General features: G+C 35.9%; 1 protein-coding gene and 1 long non-coding RNA gene across 46 annotated transcripts in view; one reads left to right on the forward strand and one right to left on the reverse strand.

The window, feature by feature from the left end:
* fnbp1b (formin binding protein 1b) overlaps positions 1–22,500 on the forward strand; it is a 175,508-nt gene that overhangs the window by 120,962 nt on the left and 32,046 nt on the right. For 22 of the 45 annotated variants that reach the window (XM_073935755.1, XM_068215979.2, XM_073935751.1 and 19 more), the window contains 4 exons: positions 3,446–3,574; positions 5,214–5,360; positions 7,874–8,068; positions 16,647–16,838. In XM_073935755.1, coding sequence (XP_073791856.1) covers positions 3,446–3,574; positions 5,214–5,360; positions 7,874–8,068; positions 16,647–16,838 — 663 coding nt within the window. Of the gene's footprint in view, positions 1–3,445; positions 3,575–5,213; positions 5,361–7,873; positions 8,069–16,646; positions 17,024–17,206; positions 17,487–22,500 lie in introns of those variants that run through there. The other 23 variants (XM_068215986.2, XM_068215987.2, XM_068215985.2 and 20 more) reach the window with 3 other exon arrangements.
* LOC141379969 (uncharacterized) lies at positions 10,223–12,509 on the reverse strand. The gene is made up of 3 exons (XR_012397108.1): positions 11,704–12,509; positions 11,227–11,384; positions 10,223–11,134 (listed from the first exon to the last, which is right to left on the reverse strand). It is a non-coding gene; the product is annotated as an uncharacterized lncRNA (long non-coding RNA).

The following is a 22,500-nucleotide window of genomic DNA, read 5'->3' on the forward strand; positions in this document are numbered from 1 at the left end:
ACAGTGGCAGGTTTATGTGTGTGCGCGTGTGTGTGTGTGTCTGTGTGTCGGACACCTTTGCTTCCTGTCCAGCCATGGTCACGCCCACACAACACACCTGCTGAACGGCCAGCCAATCACAGGCTTGATTAGTGTGTCTGCGCTGCTGCCCCACCTGTCACATCGCTCCAGGCATGACTATGTAAATATGTAAATCTCAAAGCTTAACGTTCTTGCTGACCCATATATAAATGTCTCCATGTCACAGTTTATTAGGGAAATGTGTGTTTTTGTTTAGCACCTGCTGATTTTCGAATGTTTCCACATGAGTTTACAAAATGCTAATGTTTATTTAGGTGAAGTGTAGTGAGAGGAGTACAATTTGATGACAAATGTTGATATCAGCTTGATGAAGCCTGGTCTGTAAGTTTAAAATAGCTTTAAAAGCTTTAAGAAAGTCAATAAAATGTTACTAGCATGTTTTACCACATGAATTACCCCATTGTTAGCATGAATAATAAATAAATTATAAATAATAAATTAGCGTGTTATTAACTTGTTTATAATATGGTTAGCATATTGTTAATGAGAATTTGCATGATGCTAACAATATTTAAGCTGTTCTGGCATGAAAATAAGATTATTCCAGCATGTTTTCTGTCATGCATTAGCATTTTGTTTGTTAGCCTGTCGTTGAACTAACAACTAGCTCAATTTTTGGGATGTTTCTATAATTGTGGCTAGCATGAATGAACATGTTGCTTGCATAGATTAACATGCTAGAAGCATGGTTCTTGCATGAATTAGCATGTTGTTAGCTTACATGTTTCTGGCATGGTTAGCTTATTGTTAGTAGGAATTAGCTTGTTATTATCTTGATTATAAAATGGTTATTACATTGTTAATGGGAATTTGCATGATGTTAGCATGCTTCAAGTAAGTTTAAACACATGGCTAACTTGATTTAGTCATGTTTCATGACATGAATTAGCATGTTGCTTGTTAGTTAGGCTGTTGTTACACTAACAGCTAGATTGATTTTAGGATGTTTCCAGCGTTGTGGCACGCATTGAATGCTACAAGCAGGGGTGTAGCAGACATTTTAAAATAATTATACGTTCATATTATTATTAATCACCTGTTTCTAATGGTCTGTCTCTCCGTATCCCCCCCCCCCCCCGGTTGCTATGCCCCTGGCCACAAGCATGGTTCTAGCATAAATGAACATGTTGCTAGCCTGTTTTTAGCATGAATTACCATGGTTGGCATTGCTTGTATGAACAACAATTATGTAGCATGTTTAGCTTGTTTATCCACATGGCTACCGCGTTTTTTAATTATTAGCCTGAATTATATGGTAAGCATGTTGCTATAGCATAATTTTAGATGATCTACACTGAGCTTAGCATGTGCTAGCATGTTATCAGCATGACATTTTACCACGGTTTTACGTTTCTAGCAACTTGGTAAACATTTTGCTAACATGATTAAACATATTTCAAGCATGATTTAATGTGTTATGTTATGTTTTATTATGTTGTTAGCAAGATTTAACATCTTGCCTGTGTGATTCAGCATGTTTTAGCTTGATTCTGAAAAAAAACAAACTGTGTAATTAAATTGAGTTACCAATGAGCAGAAATGTAATATTCTGGGATGTTTTTCTGCACTAAGCTAGACCTCAGGTTAACCAGTGCGATTTCCTAGAATCGGCTGAGGATGTGGTTAGCATGACACTGCTTTCTCTGTATCGTTCTCTCTCACTGCAGTGCAAAGTTTTTGTATTTCATTAACACTTATATGTCGTCCCTCTCTTTGAACACACAAGTGTCATTAGTTAAAAATTAGGCAGAAAGTGATTATATTTTAGCATGTCAGGTGGGAGTTTGTAACCATTTTAGCTATATTTAAAGGTTTGTGTGTGCTTGTATACACTCTGAAACAAAAGTGCAAAACTGTCACTGGAACAATACCCATGCTACTTATATTGAAACTAATTTGTAATAAAATAAATTTATAGTGAATGCTATAGTGTTTTTAAACTATATACTTGACTTAATCTGGTGTTTTAATTATGTAGTTGCTTTAGTAATACAGCAGATATAATAATATAAACTAATTCACCAATACTATAATTTTTACATATAATACACTGCATTATTATTACAGTTTATCAGTCCACTAAGTATGCTGAAGCATTCATTAACAAAGTGTTGATTACACCACAGCCATATCACCCTGCAGCCCAAGACTTGTTACTCACTGAAGATAAGCAAGGCTGAGCCTGGTTAGTATCTGGATGGGAGACCACAAGGTGACACTAGGTTTCTGTTAAAAGTGGGTTAGTGAGGGCAGCAGGGGTCGCTCAACTTGCGTCCTAATGCCCCAGTATAGTGAAGGGAACACTATACTGTCAGTGTGTGTCGCCTTTGGGTTGAAACATTAAACCGAGGTCCTGACTCTGTGGTCATTAAAATCCCATGGCACTTCTCGGAAAGAGTAGGGATGTAACCCCGATGTCCTGGCTAAATTCCCTCTGTCGGCCTTTACCCATCATGGCCTCGCAGTCATCCCCATTCACTGAATTGTCTCCATAACTATCTGTTCACTCCGCCTACAGTATAGCTGGTGTGTGGTGAGCGCACTGGCGCTGTTGTCCTGTGGCTGCCGTTGCATTATATGTAATCCAAGTGGATGCTGCACACTGGTGGTGGTGTGGAGAGACCCCCCCCCTCTTATGATCGTGAAGCGCTTTGGGTGTATGACTATACATGATAAATGCAATCTATAAATGCACACATTACATATGCAGTATAATACACTTTACTATAGTAGGGTTCAAAAACACTATAGTAATTTCCTATAAATTATCATAGCATTTTTTGATATGACTGTCCTTTCTCAATGGTACTAAAAGGCATCATTTAGGTTCTAATATGTTCGCTTCTCTGATTAGTCTTTACTTGCATGAGGGCGGAGTCAACCTGTCACTTGCTTAAAATCCACCCAACGTTTACAAGTGGACACAATTAAGTCCCTCCCCTATGTTTGTTTTTATTCAATACGCGGTTTCACTTGTATTTACAGTTGAATTATTACCTAGATATTTTTCAAGACACTTCTATACAGCTTAAAGTGACATTTAAAGCCTTAACTGGGTTAATTAGGTTAACTAAATATTTTTTTTTACTGATTTTATTTTAGCTGAAATAAAACAAATAAGACTTTCTCCAGAAGTAAAAGTATTATTAGCCATACTGTGAAAATTTCCTTGTTCTAATAAACATAATTTGGGTAATATTTAAAAAAGAAAAAAATTAACATAATTTTGACTTCAACTGTATGTCACAATAGGAAATAAAACCACGCTTCTGTTTCGAGTCTGTCTGGCTTTGTATGAGTATATTAATTTCTGCATCTAATAATATTGCATAATCAATAATATTTCATTGTCTTTCTCTGTCAGGCGCGGCAGCAGGCTCAGATGAGGCACCAGATGGCTTCTGACAGCAAGAGCGAATATTCCTCATACCTGCAGAAGTTCAACCAGGAACAGAACGAACATTATTACACCATCATCCCTAATATTTTCCAGGTGTGCGCACACACACACACACACACACACACACACACACACACACACACACACACACACACACACACACACACACACTCGTACAGCTATTTCTATGGGGTCTTCTTATAGACATAGTGATGTTTATAAAGTACAGACCGTACATTGTCTCCTCCTTGTCCTAAAATTCAACCCTCACAGGAAGCAATCTGCATTTTTACATTTTCAAATGAATCATTCTGTGTGATTTATGAGCTCTTTTACTCATGGGAAACAAAAGAATGTCCTAACAAAGTCTAAATTTACTGGTATTGCTATTCTTGTGGGGACACAAACACACACTTTTATTTTTGTGAATTGTGGGAACATTCCATAGGTTTCCATTGTTTTTGTGCTGTAGCTATATTTTCTGTCAGCTACCGACCCTATCCCTAACCCAACACTTACTCATTCTGAAAACGTAGCCCTATATACATTTCTGGAGATCGCCAATTATGTATCCAGAAGTACGTGTGGCTGCATTTCGTCTTTAAAATGGACGCTACGGGCAGGTGTGACATCACTCCTTGTCACGCTTACCAGCTGACTGCTTACTTCCGGCTTTGGGCGGCTTTCCTGCTGTTACCAGTTTGTCCAGTTAGCTCGTCATGTACATCGGTGGACTTGAGACGCAGGGAGGAGTTGACCACAACGACGGGGTTCGAATCCAGCGAAGAACAGTTCCAGAAACCGAATAGGACAAATACTGAAGCCAAAAAATAAAATAAACAAGTATTTAACCAGGTGAGAATGTGGTAAAAATCAGGAAGTGGGTGGACGCTGGTCAATCTGTGTTTTTGAAAACAGTTGCTTGAGTTTAAGGAAGTGGGTGTGCGGGTCAATCTGGGCTTTTAAAATCACTATTGGTTGGGTTTAGGGAAGGATGAGGGTGGGTCAGTCGGTCAGTCAGTCAGTCAGTCGACAGCAGCCTCTAGGGGATTTTCGTGAGAGCAGCAGGTGTAAGTGGCACTCCTGAAACAAAAAGCATACACAGCGACCTCAGGTGCATTCACGAAAACAAAAACTGCAAAAAAAAACTGTGACGTATTTGGCGCTCTCCAGAAATGTATATAGCGGTGCTTTTTCCAAATGGGCCTGGGTTGCCCTAAAGCAGTGTTTCTCAACCACATTCCTGGAGGACCACCAACACTGCTCGTTTTGGATGTCTCCTTTGTCTGTCACACCTATTGCAGGTCTTTCAGTCTCTGCTAATTAGCTAATGATCTAAATCAGGTGTGTTTGGTTGAGGAGAGATGCAAAATGTGCAGAGCTGGTGGTCCGCGGTTGAGAAACACAGCCCTAAACTGTCTGTATTTTACATTATAAAACAAAATGATTATGTGTGATTGAAACATAAGGGTCCCCTCAATATAAAAATACAACATAGACACACACACACACATGCACTGAGAATGAATTATAGCTACTGATGTTATCATTTATTTGCATGCACTGCCTGCATTGTTGTAGAGTTCTTTAAAAGAATTATGCAAATAAGCTTACTGTGAAAACACGCCCCAAAATCGTGAATGATTTGCATATGCAGTAGTGTGATTCCCGATCATGCAGCTGTCTGCTCTTAAATACACACTGTAACTTTTCATGTGTGTCTGTGGAGCAGAAAATCCAGGCGATGGAAGAGAAGAGAATAGAGCGGATGGGTGAGTCTCTGAAGACGTTTGCGGAGGTGGACCGACAGATTCTGCCCATCATTGGGAAATGTCTGGATGGAATGACACAAGCGGCCGAGTCCATTGAATCCAAGACTGTTAGTAACTCACACACACACGCACTTACACTCTCACATAACATACCATGTGCATAACACACATGCATCACAGATTTACACACACTCTGACACACACATACACACACACATACAGATTTATTCACGCTAGACTCTAGCGCTCTCTTCTGTCAGAATTATCTCTCATGTTTCCATTGCACAACACATTTTCTTCTTGAACACGACTCCTAATAAATTTAAACCTGCACTAATGCTGATCTAGGATCAGTCTGCCCTGAATGGATTAGATTATTGTAAGCCGCTGATACCTGATCCTACATCTGCTGGAAGTGTCATTTTAGCAGGAGGAAATGTGTTGTAAAATTAAATTAAACTCTACCATTCAAAAGTTGAGGGTCATAATAGATTTAATAACTAATTTCTTATAACTCATTTCTTTTGTCTTTGCCATGATGACAGTATTATCTGCTATTATTTTCTTTGAAGGTATTGGTATTCTGCTTAAAGTGACATTTAAAGGCTCTACTAGGTTAGTTAGATTAACTAGGCAAGTCATTGGTAGGGCCAGATGGAATCTGCAGACGTTTTTTGCTATTTCTGCTGAGAATTTTGGTATTATCAAAACTAAAAACTTAATATATGAAATAAAAAATGTTTAATCTTTAAAATGCAAATCCAATTATATTCACTTTATTTGGTAAATAAAGCAAGTTTGTCATATAATGTATCTAGTAAGACAGAAAATATTACATTGTGCATAAATCAGATGAACATTTTCACATCAATAATATTAGTGAAATCAATATTAAAAATATAATATATATATATATATATATATATAAAAAACTGAATAAATTTAGATTTATACACATTTACTCAAGTAAATAAACAAAATTAATAATGGGCTAAAAATCTGCGGAAAATCTGTGGAATTCTGCGCGCGCAAATTGCGGATGGGCCTAGTCATTGGACATCAGTGGCTTGTTCTGTAGCTGATTGAAAAAAAATATAATTTCTTAGGGGGGCTAATAATATTGACCTTACCAGTTTTTACATATTAAAAGTATAATTTTTTTTCAGTCATACTAAAATCAATAAGACTTTCTCCCGAAGAAAAATATGATATAAAATGCTGTGAAAATTTCCTTGCTCCGTCACTTAAAATAATAAAAATTTCAAAGGAGGAAATACATGCATACAGTTGAAATCAGAATTATTAGCCCCCCTTTGATTTTTTTCTTTTTCTTTTTTAAATATTTCCCAAATGATGTTTAACAGAGCAAGGAAATTTTCACAGTATGTCTGAAAAGTTTATTTGTTTTATTTTGGCTTGAATAAAAGCAGTTTTTAATTTTTCAAAAAATATTTTAAGGTCAATATTATTAGCCCCTTTGAGCTATATTTTTTTCTCCATTGTCTACCGAACAAACTATTGTTATACAATAACTTGACTAATTACCCTAACCCGCCTAATTTACCTAATTAAACTAGTTAATTAAACTGCTCTCCGTTAAACAGAAATTGGGGAAAATATATATATATATATATATGTAAAATATAAAAAATTTGTTTTAATTTAAAACAATTTTTAAAAATGCATTATATTAAATATTTTAAATGTCATTTATTTTTGTTAAGCAAAGCTGATTTTATTTCAGCATTATTACTCTAGCCTTGTGACTCATCTCATGTGACTCATATAAAGTCATTCTAATATGATGATCAGAAGCTCAAATGTACCTTTATTATTATCAGTGTTAAAATTTGTTAATATTTTTGTGGAAACAATGACACATTTTTGTTTTTAGTATTCTTTGATAAATAGAGAGTGAAAAAAACAACAACTTTTGGTCAGATTTCAAATAATTATGTATTTATTGCCACTTTTGATTCATTTGATTAATCCTAGCTGAGTAAACATATTATTATATAATAAAAAAGCTGACCTCATTTTTTAACAGTAACATAATCTATTTAACTTGTGCTATCCGCTGGCATATGGATTATATAGATATATACAGTGTACGAAATATACCTAATGGGCCGGTTGATGTGTGTGGGGGCAGGTGCTTTGATCTTGAGAGTCCCTTGCCACAATGATGTAGGCTATAAAACACACAGGATCACTTCGGAAAAATAAAAGCACGATTTGGAAAATGAAAGAAACACGATTGAAAGGGGTTCCGTTTCGTTAAGTTTAACCTGCTTTCAGCTTAATTGTGCAACATGTTTACGGCAATGCCACAGTGTTTAAAAAAAAAAGAACATTCCATTGGCCCATGACATGAGCAATTAAATTGGCATGAAGCAATTAAGACGAAACACAACGTCATATCATTTGTTTCGGGAAATGAATAAGTAGTGTCTCAACGTCAAAGCCTCTGGCTGTCAGTTTTTGACATGACTGTACTTTGCTTAATTAAAGTGACTGAATCAAAGCAAAATAGTCAAGATATTAAAATAAACCTATAAGAGTATAATAATGACAGCAAATGAGCAGACCCAGCATGTGTGTTTTCTGTTTTCTGGTGCAGGACTCATCTCAGGTCATTGAGTCGTATAAGTCCGGCTTCGAGCCTCCCGGCGATGTGGAGTTCGAGGACTACGGTCAGGCCATGAAGAGGACGGTTTCTGAGACCAGCCTGACCAACTCACGCTCAGAAAACAAACCTGAACGCTCCAGCAAGAGCAAGACCAAAACCCTCTGGCCTTTTATTAAGAAAAACAAGGTAACACACACACACACACACACACACAAACACAGAAACAGACTAACCCGAAAGCTCATGAGGATGAACAGAAAACTATATTTGGTAGCTCTTTATTTCAAACCCATAATTCATGCTATTAACAAACCATTAAGTAATACTATTAGCTCAATGAACTGCTAATTAGCTACTTATTGATGGTTTAGGTTTTGGGTAAGATTAGGGATGCAGAAACGGATCATACTTTATAACTACTAGAAAACTGTTAATATCGCAATAATAGGCAGTTAATAAGCCAGTAGTTAATAGCATGAGTTGTGACTTAAACTAAAGTGTTACCTAATATTTAAGTAAATATGGCCACAGAAATTGAGACGGGCTGATCTGAAACTTTCAGCAATTGATTAAAAACTGATTTGTTTTTAAAGCTAATAAAGGTGACAGGGAAAAAATGTTTGCAGCAAATAAGAACAGACTGATTTAAAACCTTATAAGTGTATAAAAATGTAAATATTACCTCTAAAATGGAAGCAAAATGAAAGAGAAACAGTGTGATCAGATGAAGTTTATGAAAATGAAGCAAAAACAAAACTGCAGTAATTATGAACATTCATCAGAGTGGATGAAAAGCGAAATGTAAGTTAGTATAATGAAACAGAGATATTTTTTTTAACTATGGATGAATAGTTGCATTAATTAAGAAGAAAAGAAGAGACAGAAAAACGAAATATTTACAGAATTGTGTAACGGAAGCAAGTAGAGGAAAACAAAACATTTTAATATTTTTAAAAAGTTTAATTAATAATTTAAATATGAAGAAAAATAGAAAAAGAAATGGAAAAAATGAAGACAGAATGAATGAAAAAACTGAGATTGAGACTGATTTAAAAAACTTGAAAAATTTTAACAAATATAAACACATGAAATAGTGACGTTATTAATTGAATTATTCAATTAGAGAATTAATTAAGAACAAACTTAAAGTACTGTAGATATGAACAGGAACAGAAGCTGTCTAATTTCAGAGGCTGCATCCTCCGAAGGATGCATTTGAAGGGTGATGCGTCATCGCAGCGTGACGAAGGCTGTGTTATTTAAAAAAAACATTTGAAGGCTTCAAATACATTCTTCGTTTCCCAGGTAGTGAAGAATACAACCGGTCAATCCTGCGCGGCCTCAAACACCCCAAGATTCATTGCACACTGATAATGGCAGGACGTTTTAAAAAGAAGTCTCTAGATTAAATGTATGAATTAGGTTTATTTATGTCTAACACATAAAACCAAAAAAAAAGTATGACGTGTCTTAATAAAAAGTGATTTTATAGACAGTTTACATTTGATACTTACATGTATGCATCAAATGAAATATATTTCCAGCTTTTATAAACCTTGCTTTGCCTTAAGATGGCCAAAGCCATATCACCCTGCAGCCCAAGACCAGTTACTCACTGAAGCCAAGCAGGGCTGAGCCTGGTCAGCACCTGGATGGGAAACCACATGGGAAAACTGGGTTGCTGTTGGAAGTGGTGTTAGGGAGACCAGCAGAGGGCGCTCGACCTGCAGTCTGTTTGAGTCATGCTCCAGTATAAAGTCAGTAAGCACCGTCTTTCAGATGAGATGTCATCCAGGACCTACAGTAAACCGAGGCCTCCCTATCTTCCCCAACCACTGAAATCAAGTGGTGCTTGCTGCAGAGCCATTTGGGCGAGCTGAGCTCCAGCGAGGGGGAGCTTGAGCTTGAGCTCCACCTTTTTTGCACTTCTTCTACGAGTGATGTCACTGGGGGTAGGGTTAGGGGTGGGGTTGGTGTACGCATTAAAACAGCTTACAGGAGGCAGAACAAGAGCTCATGCTCCCCTCTCACTGAAATTGCTCTATCACTGTTTCTCCACTCTCCTGCTGGTGTGTGCACTGGCGCTATTGTCCTGTGGCTGCCGTCGCATCATCCAAGTGGATGCTGCACACTGGTGGTGGTGTTGAGAGACCCCCCTCATAATTGTGAAGCGCTTTGGGTGTATGGCCGTACATGATAAATGCGCTATATAAATACACACATTACACATTACAATACATTAAGATCGCTTAAAATAATAATTTTAATAATAATTAATAATAATTTAAAAATAAATACATTTTAAATCACTTTGAAAAAAGTCATTACAAATGTTATTACCGCTTTTTAAAGGCAGCTGTTATGGTTGCTAGGTGATGAGGTCTGTCCTCTGTAGACTAGGGCTGCGTCCGAAACCGCCTACTACTCAGCAGGTGCTGCATTTGAATTTAAATGTATTACTCGGCCGTTAGAAGAGTACGTTCTATACAGTATGAATGTGAAAAGTATGAATGGAATTCGGATGTACTACATCCGCCATTTTGTCATGGTCACGTGACCTACCTGCGTCAGTTGCATCGCTTCACTTACATTCATGAATTCTCTCGCGGGGCATTATGGGATAGCGCAGCGTGCATGGGATTCTCACAGAATCTCGCCAGAAATAGTAAGTCATCTGGGTACTTCTAGCATACTGATTTTCGAATTCAATGAATAGAATGATTTTAGCGTACTATATAGTATAGAAGTATGCGGTTTCGGACGCAGCCTAGATCTTCGCAATTCAAAATATTCAGTTTTGCTTGAGTGTACTTCGAAGGACTCTCCTTTGTAGTTTGCATCCTTCTGAGGATGCAGCCTCTGAAATGAGACACAGCTAGAGACATATTTTAATATTTAAAAAATAAATTAAACTGCAGTAACTCGGATATTAAAACCAACCGGTCTAAAAGGTCATAGAAATGACGGACAGTAAATATGAACTCAAACATTTTATCTGACAGATTATAAAAATCCAGTAAAAAAGGAATGGAGAAACACTTGGCTCATAAAAATAAGCAAACATGAACACTAAAATGCAGACGGCTTATCAGAATGACTGTGTCGTGTGTTTCTGTGAGTTTTGTTTTGCGTTCATGCTGTTTGTTTTCATTCGTAGGTTTGCATTTCTGTCTAGTTGGTTTGACTTTAGACTTGTAGATGCTGTTATTCGTTTTTTCCGCCATGGTTTTTGCTCTCCCTCCCTCTGTTCACCTGCACGAAAAAAAACCCCCACACGTTCTTCAACATTCATCCTGACGCTCCACCGATAACACACTAATGCACCGACAACCCGAAAGCCTCACCTTTGACCTCTGACGTCAGAGAATTGTAACCCTAAACATCTATCTTCGGTCACTCATGGTAACCTCATTCTTCTTCCTCTACTTCTTTCTTCTTGTGACTTTTGACCCCTGTGTCGAAGGCTCCAGTCTTACTGAGCATGCTCAGTCCGCAAATAACCCTGCAGGACCAGTATGAGCATTAACACTGTGGTGTACAAATAATGTATGTGTGGCTATGCGAGGAATGCTAGTTCATACTGCACACTATTTACTTTAGCTATATGAAATAGTAAAACAAAAACTCCTAGAAGCTGTGATTGACATTAATTCATTTTTATGATAGTCAAAATATTTAAAATGTACATGAATGTTAAATGAAAATAATTTAATATATATATATATATATATATATATTTTGAGATTTTTCTAAAATGTGTTTAAGTGCTCTGATGAATTAAACACAACACTTATGAAAATGATTTAAAGCTATACACTTACCGGCCACTTTATTAGGTACACTTTACTAGTGCCGGGTTGGACCCCATTTTTGCCTTCAGAACTGCCTTAATCTTTCATGGCATAGATTCAACAAGGTGCTGGAAATATTCTTCATGATAGCATCGCGCAGTTGCTGCAGATTTGTCGGCTGCACATTCATGATGCGAATCTCCCGTTCCACCACATCCCAAAGGTGCTCTATTGGATTGAGATCTGGTGACTGTGGAGGCCATTTGAGTACAGTGAACTCATTGTCATGTCCCAGAAACCAGTCTGAGATGATTCACGCTTTGACATGGTGCGTTATCCTGCTGGAAGTAGCCATAAGAAGATGGGTACACTGTGGTCATAAAGGGAGGGACATGGTCAGCAACAATACTCAGGTAGGCTGTGGTGTTGACATAATGCTCATTTGGTACTAATGGACCCAAAGTGTGCCAGAAAAATGTTCCCGACACCATTACACCACCACCACCAGCCTGAATTGTTGACATAAGGCAGGATGAATCCCTGCTTTCATGTTGTTGACGCCAAATTCTGACCCAACCATCCGAATGTTGCAGCAGAAATCGAGACTCATCAGACCAGGCAACATTTTTCCAATCTTCTATTGTCCAATTTTGGTGAGCCTGTGCGAATTGTAGCCTCGTTTTCTTGTTCTTAGCTGACAGGAGTGGCACCTGCTGTGGTCTTCTGCTGCTGTAGCCCATCCACCTCAAGGTTGGACTTGTTTTGCTTTCTGAGATGCTCTTCTGCAGACCTCAGTTGTATCGAGTGCTTATTTGAGATACTGTTGCCTTTCTATCAGCTTAAACTAGTCTGGCCATTCTCCTCTGACCTCTGGCATCAACAAGGCATTTGCGCCCACAGAACTGCCGCTCACTGGATATTTTCTCTTTTTCAGACCATTCTCTGTAAACCCTAGAGATGGTTGTGCGTGAAAATCCAGTAGATCAGCAGTTTCTGAAATACTCAGACCAGCCTGTCTGGCACCAACAACCATGCCACGTTCAAAGTCACTGAAATCATCTTTCTTTCGCATTCTGATGCTCGGTTTGAACTGCAGCAGATCGTCTAGACCATGTCTACATGCCTGAATGCATTGAGCTGCTGCCATGTGATTGCCTGACTAGAAATTTGCGTCAACGAGCAGATGGACTGGTGTACCTAATAAAGTGGCCGGTAGATGTATATAAAAATATAAAGCAATGCTTTTAAGTTGTAATAGTGTTTCATAATATCACAGTTGTTACTTTATTTTCATCAAATAAACAGCTTAAAAAAACACTTTGGAATGATTGTGTAGTATTTTAAAATCATCACATTTTTATTATAATATATGTAAATTTTTGTGTTATTATACAAAAAACAGTAGTGCACGTCACAGCAAGTAACATCCGGTTGTAAAATCTGGAGTTAATATTGATACTATGCATTTTGCTTAGTCAAGTTTTGTGTTAAAATGTCATAACATTTGGCAACCTGCATATTATTCACTGAACTTTAGCGCACTGCATTATGGGATATTGTGGTCCATGTAGTGTGCTTTGTCGTATAGTGCACATTTAGGCACATCTGCAGTAGAAGTACGCATGAATTCTACATGTGTGCAGTGTGTATAGTGTTCATAGTGCATAAATCATAAGAGTAGTATGTTATGTGCTGTTCCGATCATAGCCTGTCTTTGTCAGTTCACATCTATCCTCTGTGTGTGTGTGTGTGAGTGTGTGTGTATGTGTGTGTTTTATGCATGTAACTTGTCTGTTTGGGGATATTATTAGAAATCCACAGTCATTTCATGCTACACTGTCAGATTAAGGCTGTTTATGAAGTAAACCAGATTATAAGACAAAATCAGGATGTTCTAGAGCAGGGGTGTCCACACACGGTCCTGGAGGGCCGGTGTCTTGAAGAGTTTAGCTCCAACCCTAATCAAACACATCTGAACCAGCTGATCAAACTCTTACTAGATATACAAAAAACTCCCTGGAAGAGCTGTTTAAGCAAGTTGGAGCTAAAATCAGGAGGACACCGGCCCTCCAGGACCGAGTTTGGACACCTCTGTTCTAGAGGGTTCGGAGATCACTTTTGATTGAAAACTAAAATAAGACTAGCTCAAAAGATCTTAATATAAACACTATAATACTATGTAGATAATACAGAAAAGGAACGAGACGTTCTTGGGGATTTAAAAGCAGAAATGTGCAGCTCATATTTATGTTGAAGACATGAAATGATTAATTTTGAGCAAAATAAATGATTTGAGGATGTTTTATGCTCTGGAATATGTTTATGATAGGAATATATCATTTAATAAGTGCAGTATTTTTGCTGTGACGTTTTCCTGTGGTATTCGACATGTTTGTGTAGATTTACTGTAGATTGCTCTTGATTTTTGTCCAAATGGATTAAGGGAAGATTTTGTGTGTAGATGTTTTTAGCAGGTTTTGTATTCTATTGGGATCTGGACAGTTAATATGAGCTTTCCCAGAACACCTTCGTTAATTACTCCATTTTGCTTTGGGGAGCTCAATTATAGGAAAAGCGAGAGAGAAAGAGCAGATCATTGACCTGAAATAATGTATGTGCTTTAGATAAGTGTGTGTGTGTGTGTGTGTGTGTGTGTGTTGTGCATGCAATATTTGTTAAAGTGACAGTGCATTCAAAAAATGCTTGTTTACTCTGCCTCTCGGACTTTCTTTTTTCTCTGGAACATATAAAGAGGAATCTGCAGCAATAATTGCGCTGTTCTTCCCATATAATGAAAGTGAATGGTAACTGAGAGTGTCAAGCTTTAAACAGCAACTCTCAAATCTAATAGCTTACGTAATATGCAGTAGTTCATAAACAGATTAAATGCACATCTCTGAGGGATTCATATTTGTTACATTTGTAAAGGCGATAAGTTGTCTTTAAAAAGTGAGTAAAACAGATGCATTTAAAGCGATTAGCTGACTTTACTTAGTATAGTGAGTAAAACGGTTGCTTTTAAAGCGATTAGTTGACTTTACTTAACGTAAACCTGTTGCTTTAAAACCAATTAGTTGTCTTCACTTAGAAAGGTGAGTAAGCTCCGCTTTATAAGCAATTAGCTGACTTGAAAATGTGAGTAAACCTGTTGCTATTAAAGCGATTGGTTGACTTTACTTAAAGTGAGTAAACTTGTTGCTTTTAAAGAGATTAGTTGAGTTAATTTAAAAAAGTAAAACCTTGCTTTAAAACTAATAAGTTGATGTACTTTAAAAAGTTAGTAAACTTGTTGCTTTTAAAGCGGTTAGTTGATTTTAAAATAGTGAGTAAATTGTTGCTTCTAAAGTGATTAGTTGAGTTTACTTTAAATAGTGAGTAAACTTGTTGCTTTTAAAGCGATTAGTTGACTTGACTTTAAAATAGTGAGTAAACCTGTTGCTTTTAAAGGGATTAGTTGAATTTACTTTAAAATAGTGAGTAAACATGTTGGTTTTAAAGGGATTAGTTGACTTTACTCTAAAATAGTAAGTAAACTCGTTGCTTTTAAAGCAATTAGTTGACTCTAAAATAGTGAGTAAACTCGTTGCTTTTAAAGTGATTAGTTGACTTTACTCTAAAATAGTAAGTAAACTCGTTGCTTTTAAAGCGATTAGTTGACTCTAAAATAGTGAGTAAACTCGTTGCTTTTAAAGCGATTAGTTGACTAAAATAGTGAGTAAACCTGTTGCTTTTAAAGGGATCAGTTAAATTTACTTTAAAATAGTAAGGTAAACTTGTTGCTTTTAAAGTGATTAGTTGAATTTACTTTAAAATACTGAGTAAACTTGTTGCTTTAGAAGCGATTAGTTGACTTTACTCTAAAATAGTGAGTAAACTTGTTGCTTTTAAAGCGATTAGTTGACTCTAAAATAGTGAGTAAACTTGTTGCTTTTAAAGCGATTAGTTGACTTGACTTTAAAATACTGAGTAAACTTGTTGCTTTAGAAGCGATTAGTTGACTTTACTCTAAAATAGTGAGTAAACTCGTTGCTTTTAAAGCGATTAGTTGACTCTAAAATAGTGAGTAAAGCTGTTGCTTTTAAAAGGACTAGTTGAATTTACTTTAAAATAGTGAGTAAACTTGTTGCTTTTAAAGTGATTAGTTGACTTGACTTTAAAATACTGAGTAAACTTGTTGCTTTAGAAGCGATTAGTTGACTTTAAATAGAAAAGTGAGAGTTATTTACTTTAATAGCATTGTCTAGATGCAATTTCAACAAAGTACTAAAAAAGAAAAAAAAAAAAGCACGGACTAACCTAAAAAGTGTGCTAAATAACTGGTTTGATTGAAAGTAAATTTATATTGCTTCACCGAATTTAATAATTTAATGATTTTATGCCAAAAAAACTAAATTGTATATGTTAATTAGCTGATATTTACCTGTACTTTTTACAGATCCCGGTGCCATCATAGCATACCCCCGTTCACTTTCATCACATTAAAAGAAACAGCATAAATATCCTCCCTTGTGTTCCTCAGGAAAGTCAAAGTCACTGGCAGTGTTTGTTTTGGGTTGAACTGTCTCTTTAAGTGGTTCTGCAGTGATCTGAGCTCTGCATGCGACCCCTGATATGTATCTATATATATATAATATCCAGTTTAACGCACTAACTCTCTCGCTCAGTGATAACACCACCACAGCCACAGCGCAGTCTTTTGTTTTTTTTGTTAATACTGTTTATTTACGTTTCATTTTTTGTCTTTCGGTTGCCCTTATTATTTTTTTTTTTGGTTTCGTTTTTTTGTTCATTCCATTAATTGATTAATTGATTAATTCGTTGCCTTTAGTTCTGTAACATTTTTTGGGTCCTTATTTCTCTTGTTTTGTGTTCCCCTCCCTTCCTTCCTTTTGATTTTTTCCGGACCGATTTCTTTCCCCCCTCTGTCTGTCACTGGTCGCTGCTCTCTCTGTGGCTCGTGTCTTTACCGGTAGCTTATGTCCCTGTTAACGTCCCCCGTACCTCGCCAGCCCCCCCCTGACCCCCCCTCACCTTCTGCTGTGACCCCTGACCCCTGCCCCGCTCCCCAGACCCCCAAACAGTGCAAGGAGCCCCTGTCGCACCGCTTCAACGACCTCATGACCTCCAAGCCCAGAATGCAGTGCCTCAGGAGCCTGCGGCGAGGGGTGAGTATCTGCATGCTCTGCTCTGCCGGTCTGTCTGTCATCATCTGCTGCTGGACGTGTGCTGGAGGGAAAAAGGAGATGCATGAGGATTTCCTGCTGGTTTTTTGCATCGTAATGTAAATGTAAAACAACTGATAATGGCTGGCTGCTGATGTTATAGCAGAATGATTGTATTTAAACCTTAGGTCTCAAACTCAATTCCTGGAAGGCCGCAGCTCTGCACAGTTTTGTTCGAACCTTTCTCAAACCAACTAATCAAGATGATCCAAATGCTCAAGATGTTCAAGACTACTAGACACTAGTTGTCTTGAACACCTTTATTAATTGGATTAGCTGTGTTTGATTAAGGTTGGAGCAAAACTGTGCAGAGCTGTGGCCCTCCAGGAATTGAGTGTGAGACCTATGGTTTAAAACGTTTAATTATAGGAACTTTTCTCTCCACCGCAAAAAGCTTTCCTACATTTTTAGGTTGACTCCAATAAATTTAATGAACTTTTCATCAGTTTCCTCAGTTAAACTGACTAAAATTTCTGAGTAAAAAGTATGGTTGACTTATAAAAATTAGTTAAAGCAGCAAAAAATTGTTGTCATGTTGACGGGATTTTTGTCATGTTATTTTTTAGAGTGTGACTGTGACATATAGATGTTAAGAGAAAAAAAATATTCTAATTGTAATGGATGAAATATTATTCTATAATTATAATTATTCAAAAAAATGAAATATTTATTATTGATTTTTCTCTAAATTTTGACATTGTTTTTAATTTCCTAAAATGTTATTTTTCACTTTATATAAACTTTTAAAAATGCCTTTATTAATATTTCTTATAGTAACCTATTTAAATATTCTGGTAAAAATGTATTTCTTTTTTTTTCTTAAAATTTTGTGTGCATTTTGCTGTCTTAATCAGTTTATTTGATTCCTATTAGTATTTTAGATTTAGTTTCTATATTTTGAAAAATACTTTTGATATATCTTTAAATCTTTATTTTAATTTAGACTTTTTGAGATTTTCTTTAGGTTTTCTATCTATTTATATTTTATTCATATATTTCAATTAATTTTTAATTTTATTATTACAAAAAAAAAACTATCATATTTGAACAGTGTAGGGGAGAGTGGGGACAAAAGTAACATTTCTCATAAAAACCTCATTTTAAAAGATAATGGGCTCTATTTTAACAATCTAGGCACAAAGTCTGAACCGCAGGGCGCAAAAGCATTAAGGGCATGTTTGAATTCACTTTTGCTATTTTAAGGATGGAAAAATCCAATTTGCTCCGCGGCGCATGGTCTAACAGGGTTGAGCTTTTTCTTTTAATGAGTTATAGGTGTGTTTTGAGAATAAACCAATCTCATCTCCCATTCCCTTTAGAGTCAGTTTCGTCGTGCCATAGCGCATTTGCTATTTACATGGCGGACTTTGTGAGTGAAAAAAATGAGCAATTCACTAGCGAGAAAACAGTTAAACTGAGCATCTGCAGCGCGAGAATGAGAGAATGAGCCTCCTCCAAAGGGCCTTTACTTTCACTTTCTCTGTTTATTAGATAAGGAAACGTGTAGTATGCACAGACATCTATTAGCATATACATAATTAATTTTGTTTGTTAAGTGCAAAAATTTGTTTCAAAACTATTCTAATTTCCAGCAAACAAATAAATAAACAATAATAACGAAGTGTGCTCAAGTTATATCCAAGCACACGTGCTATGCCCTGTATAGTCCAAAATCTGACAAGTGGACAAATCTAAGCTTGTTTTTAATAAAACAAATAAAAATATGGATATAATAAATAATACTGCTAATAATTTACCAAAGCAAATTGTCATGAATAAACTAAAAAAAGACCTCAGAGATGAAGAAGGCATGAAGGTTTTTATATTTATGTAGAAAATATTTAAAAAAAAAATATTTAAATCCTTTAATTCTTTTTCATATGTAAAGATATTTGTGTATTGCTGTACATCCTGCGTGTTTTAAGCAATGTGTAAGCGAGGCGCACGCTCTGCGCTGGACTTTAGACCTGCTTTCAGCTGATCTATTGCACAGTCTATTTTAGATCCTCAAAATATCGCCTACAATGCACCTTAACACACCTCTTTTCTAGACCGAAATACCCATGAGTCCACAAAGTGGCGCAAATGGATTTGCTATTTAAACAAAGTGGTGTAAAATGGGAAAATTAGGGTTGCGTTGGTCTGAAAATAGCCACACGTCGTGGAAACATATCTTGCGCCTTATTGCGCCCGATGTATGATAGGGCCCAATGTTTTTAGCAAACATATATATACTAACTCACAACAGTGGTCTATCAAAATCAGGTTTTATTTTGAATCAATGTAGAACAGCTCCAATTAGGGTTGTAACAATATACCGGTATGACGGTTTACCACGATTTGAACGTGCACGATTATCATACCATGAACAATTGCATATCAACGGTTTTAACCCTTAAAGACCGAGACAGCCGCCCGCGGCTAAAATTAAGTATTGCTCTTAAATGTTTAATAACTTTTGATCCGCTGATCCGATTCATACAATTCAAAGATTGGCATAAAGAAGAGAATCTCAGCTTTCCAGTGCTGTATCACATAACATTCGCGGACTTTCAGAGGCTCCGGAATCAGTGCGGTTACGTCATCAACATTTGACAACGCTGATTTGACAAAGAAACGCTCGTCACTGTGTCTCCGGACAAATCAGACATGATACATTGATGCATTGTCCCTCCTCCATGCCCAGATTGGTTCAAACTTGCTATATCACAACCAATAAGCATAGGTTTCGCTTTTGTTTGTGGACCAAGCTTTTTGAACAACACGGAATGAGAGATAGGCATACATTTATGCGCGGCTAAATAAAACGCAAAAAAAAAAAAGTTTTGCATTAAATGATTCTCATACTAAGTACTTTTGCATGCACAGCAGCACAGAAACATGACAAAACAGTGACACAGCAAAGACGAACTGCTGCTCTTGCTGTTTTTAAAAGACGCAAATGAAGATGCAGCTGTTTGTCTGCATTGCAGACAACCATATCCAAATCCACATCGATAGACAACCATATCCATGCTGGCACATAAAACCTAAGGATGTTCCATATTGAATCTAGTTTCGTTATGTAACTATTTATAGTATAGTAAATATTTATATCTATTTTTTACTGAGGATTTGCACCATGTTTATTTGGACTTTATTTGGACTTTGACACATTATTTCTTATTTTTTTATTTGTTCATTGTAAGTGGTGTTGTTTATAGTAACTAAAAATATATTATTTGGAAAAAGTCAAATTTGCTTCACTGTTCTATTGTTTTGTAACATTTGTAACATACCGTATACCGCGAAACCGTCAAACCGTAGTATTGTTTTAGACGATTATCATACCGTGAAAAATTCATACCGTTACAACCCTAGCTCCAATATAACTTCACTTAAAACAAAAGTTGCACATACACTTACTTTTGACCCCATCAGCAGGAGCAAAAGTAACACACGGGTGGGTCAAAAGTAATCTGGTTTAATCTTGTTTATTTTTAATATTTCTCACTATGATCTTCTTAATGTTAACTGCAAACATTTTCTGTGCTTTATTTTTGCAAATAATTTAATTTTAAATTCCAGCTCAAATATTTTAAAAGCAACCCAACAATGCAAAATGTTAACATTTTCTGCAATTTGTGAATTTTATTAATATTGGCAATATGCTTTAATCCTATAAAACATATGAGTCAAAGCACTGTAAACTAATGTGGAAGTGAAAAACAAGGTATGGCTATTAGCAGTGGGACATAAATAACAGTGTTACTTTCGTCCCCACAGGAACTCTCGCTATTTAAACCTGATTTACTTTAAAACTAAAAAACTCAGACATTTCAAACCTAAAGATGTGTTACTGCACTAAATAACATGTAGATTGATCATTTCTGTGATGCATGAAAAGAAAACACAACCTGTAATAAGGGGGAAAAAACTACAATAATTTACTTGTTGCACTTAAAAACAGAAATTTAGAGCTAACTGCTGGACATGGTCCTAAAATCAGCAGATATTTGGTAGCTACATCAAGAGTTGCATAGAGCATGTACTGTTATAGCCTGAAAAGCAAATGTTATCAGGGCTTTGAGAAAATCTATAATAATATAATATAATATAATATAATATAATATAATATAATATAATATAATATAATATAATATAATATAAAATAATATAATATCATTTAATAATAATATCATTTATTAATAATATAATATAATAAAATTAAATAAAATATAATATAATATAATACAATTTAATAAAATAAAATATAATATAATATCATTTAATATTAATATAATATAATATAATATAATATAATATAATATAATATAATATAATAAAATAATATCATTGATTATAATATAATGTAATATAATTTAATAATAATAAAATATAATATAATATAATAAAAAATAATATAATTTAATATAATATAATATAATTAAATATAATTTAATATATAATATAATATAATATAATATAATATAATATAATATAATATAATATAATATAATATAATATAATATCATTTCATATCATATCATTTAATATAATATCATTTAATATAATAGCATGTTATTCAATTATATGATAATTAGGGTGTTTATCTCTTTACACCATTGCTGGTTTCCTGTCTGTGTATAAATGTGAGAATTTAATATAAAATTCAAATGCTTTCCTTCTGCAATCTGACTGCACATTGAGCTAAATAAGGGCCTGAAGGCAGCAGTAGATTCCGAATTGATGATGTCACAGAGTGAATCCGATTCCGCAGGCGATGATGTCACACAGCAGTAGAACTGTTTATATTCTTTGGCTCCTTTTTCCTCCAGCTCACTCAGCCAATCAAATCTCTCTCTCTTTCTCTCTCTCTCTGTCAGTTTCTGTATTCCTTTCTCTCTTTTATGTTCTGTTGTTTGCGTTCACCATGATTTCACTCTCTCACAGTTCTACACACAGTTAAAACAGAAACGGGTGCTCAAACATCAAATTCATCCAGAGTAATGCGATTACATGCACTCAGATGCTCCAAAACAATGTCTTCCGTTTACACACACTCACACGTGACTTTCTGATAGTGTCCGACCCCACTGACCTTCCCCTCAGGAAGGCCGTCCGCGTGTTTCCCCAGATTCAGACTTTTAAGTGACTTTGTTAGATAACAAATGCAAAAACACGACAGATAACACGGCAAATCCTGCTTTCTCATGTGCTTGTGCAAATCTCAGGCCTTTTCTTTTTTATAATCTCAACTCTCTGCTCTCAACTTCCCCACACAAACAGAAAAACACATTTGTCATACGTTATTTTCGGCTGTTTGTCCCTTGTCAGAAGGGAAGTGCAACTTAAGTCAACACAATTGTTTATATTTTTATCATACACACTCAGCTCTGACATCGTGAGGATTCACATAAATCAGGTCACAGTAAAATTAAGTGTGTTTTAGACATCAACGGACAAAAATAGAGTACTTTTAGGCTTCTTAAAGGCACAGTATGTAATTTTGGCCACTAGAGGGCGTCTATTCACAACTAACAAAGGCGTAGATTGATGATTGAGTGACTGTGTGTGGAATCGTGGGAGTTGTGGTCTTCATTACAAGTCCTAAGGAACTTAGAAA

This window comes from Danio rerio, chromosome 21 (assembly GCF_049306965.1).
Source record: "Danio rerio strain Tuebingen ecotype United States chromosome 21, GRCz12tu, whole genome shotgun sequence".
In the NCBI taxonomy this organism is placed as follows: Eukaryota; Metazoa; Chordata; class Actinopteri; order Cypriniformes; family Danionidae; genus Danio; species Danio rerio.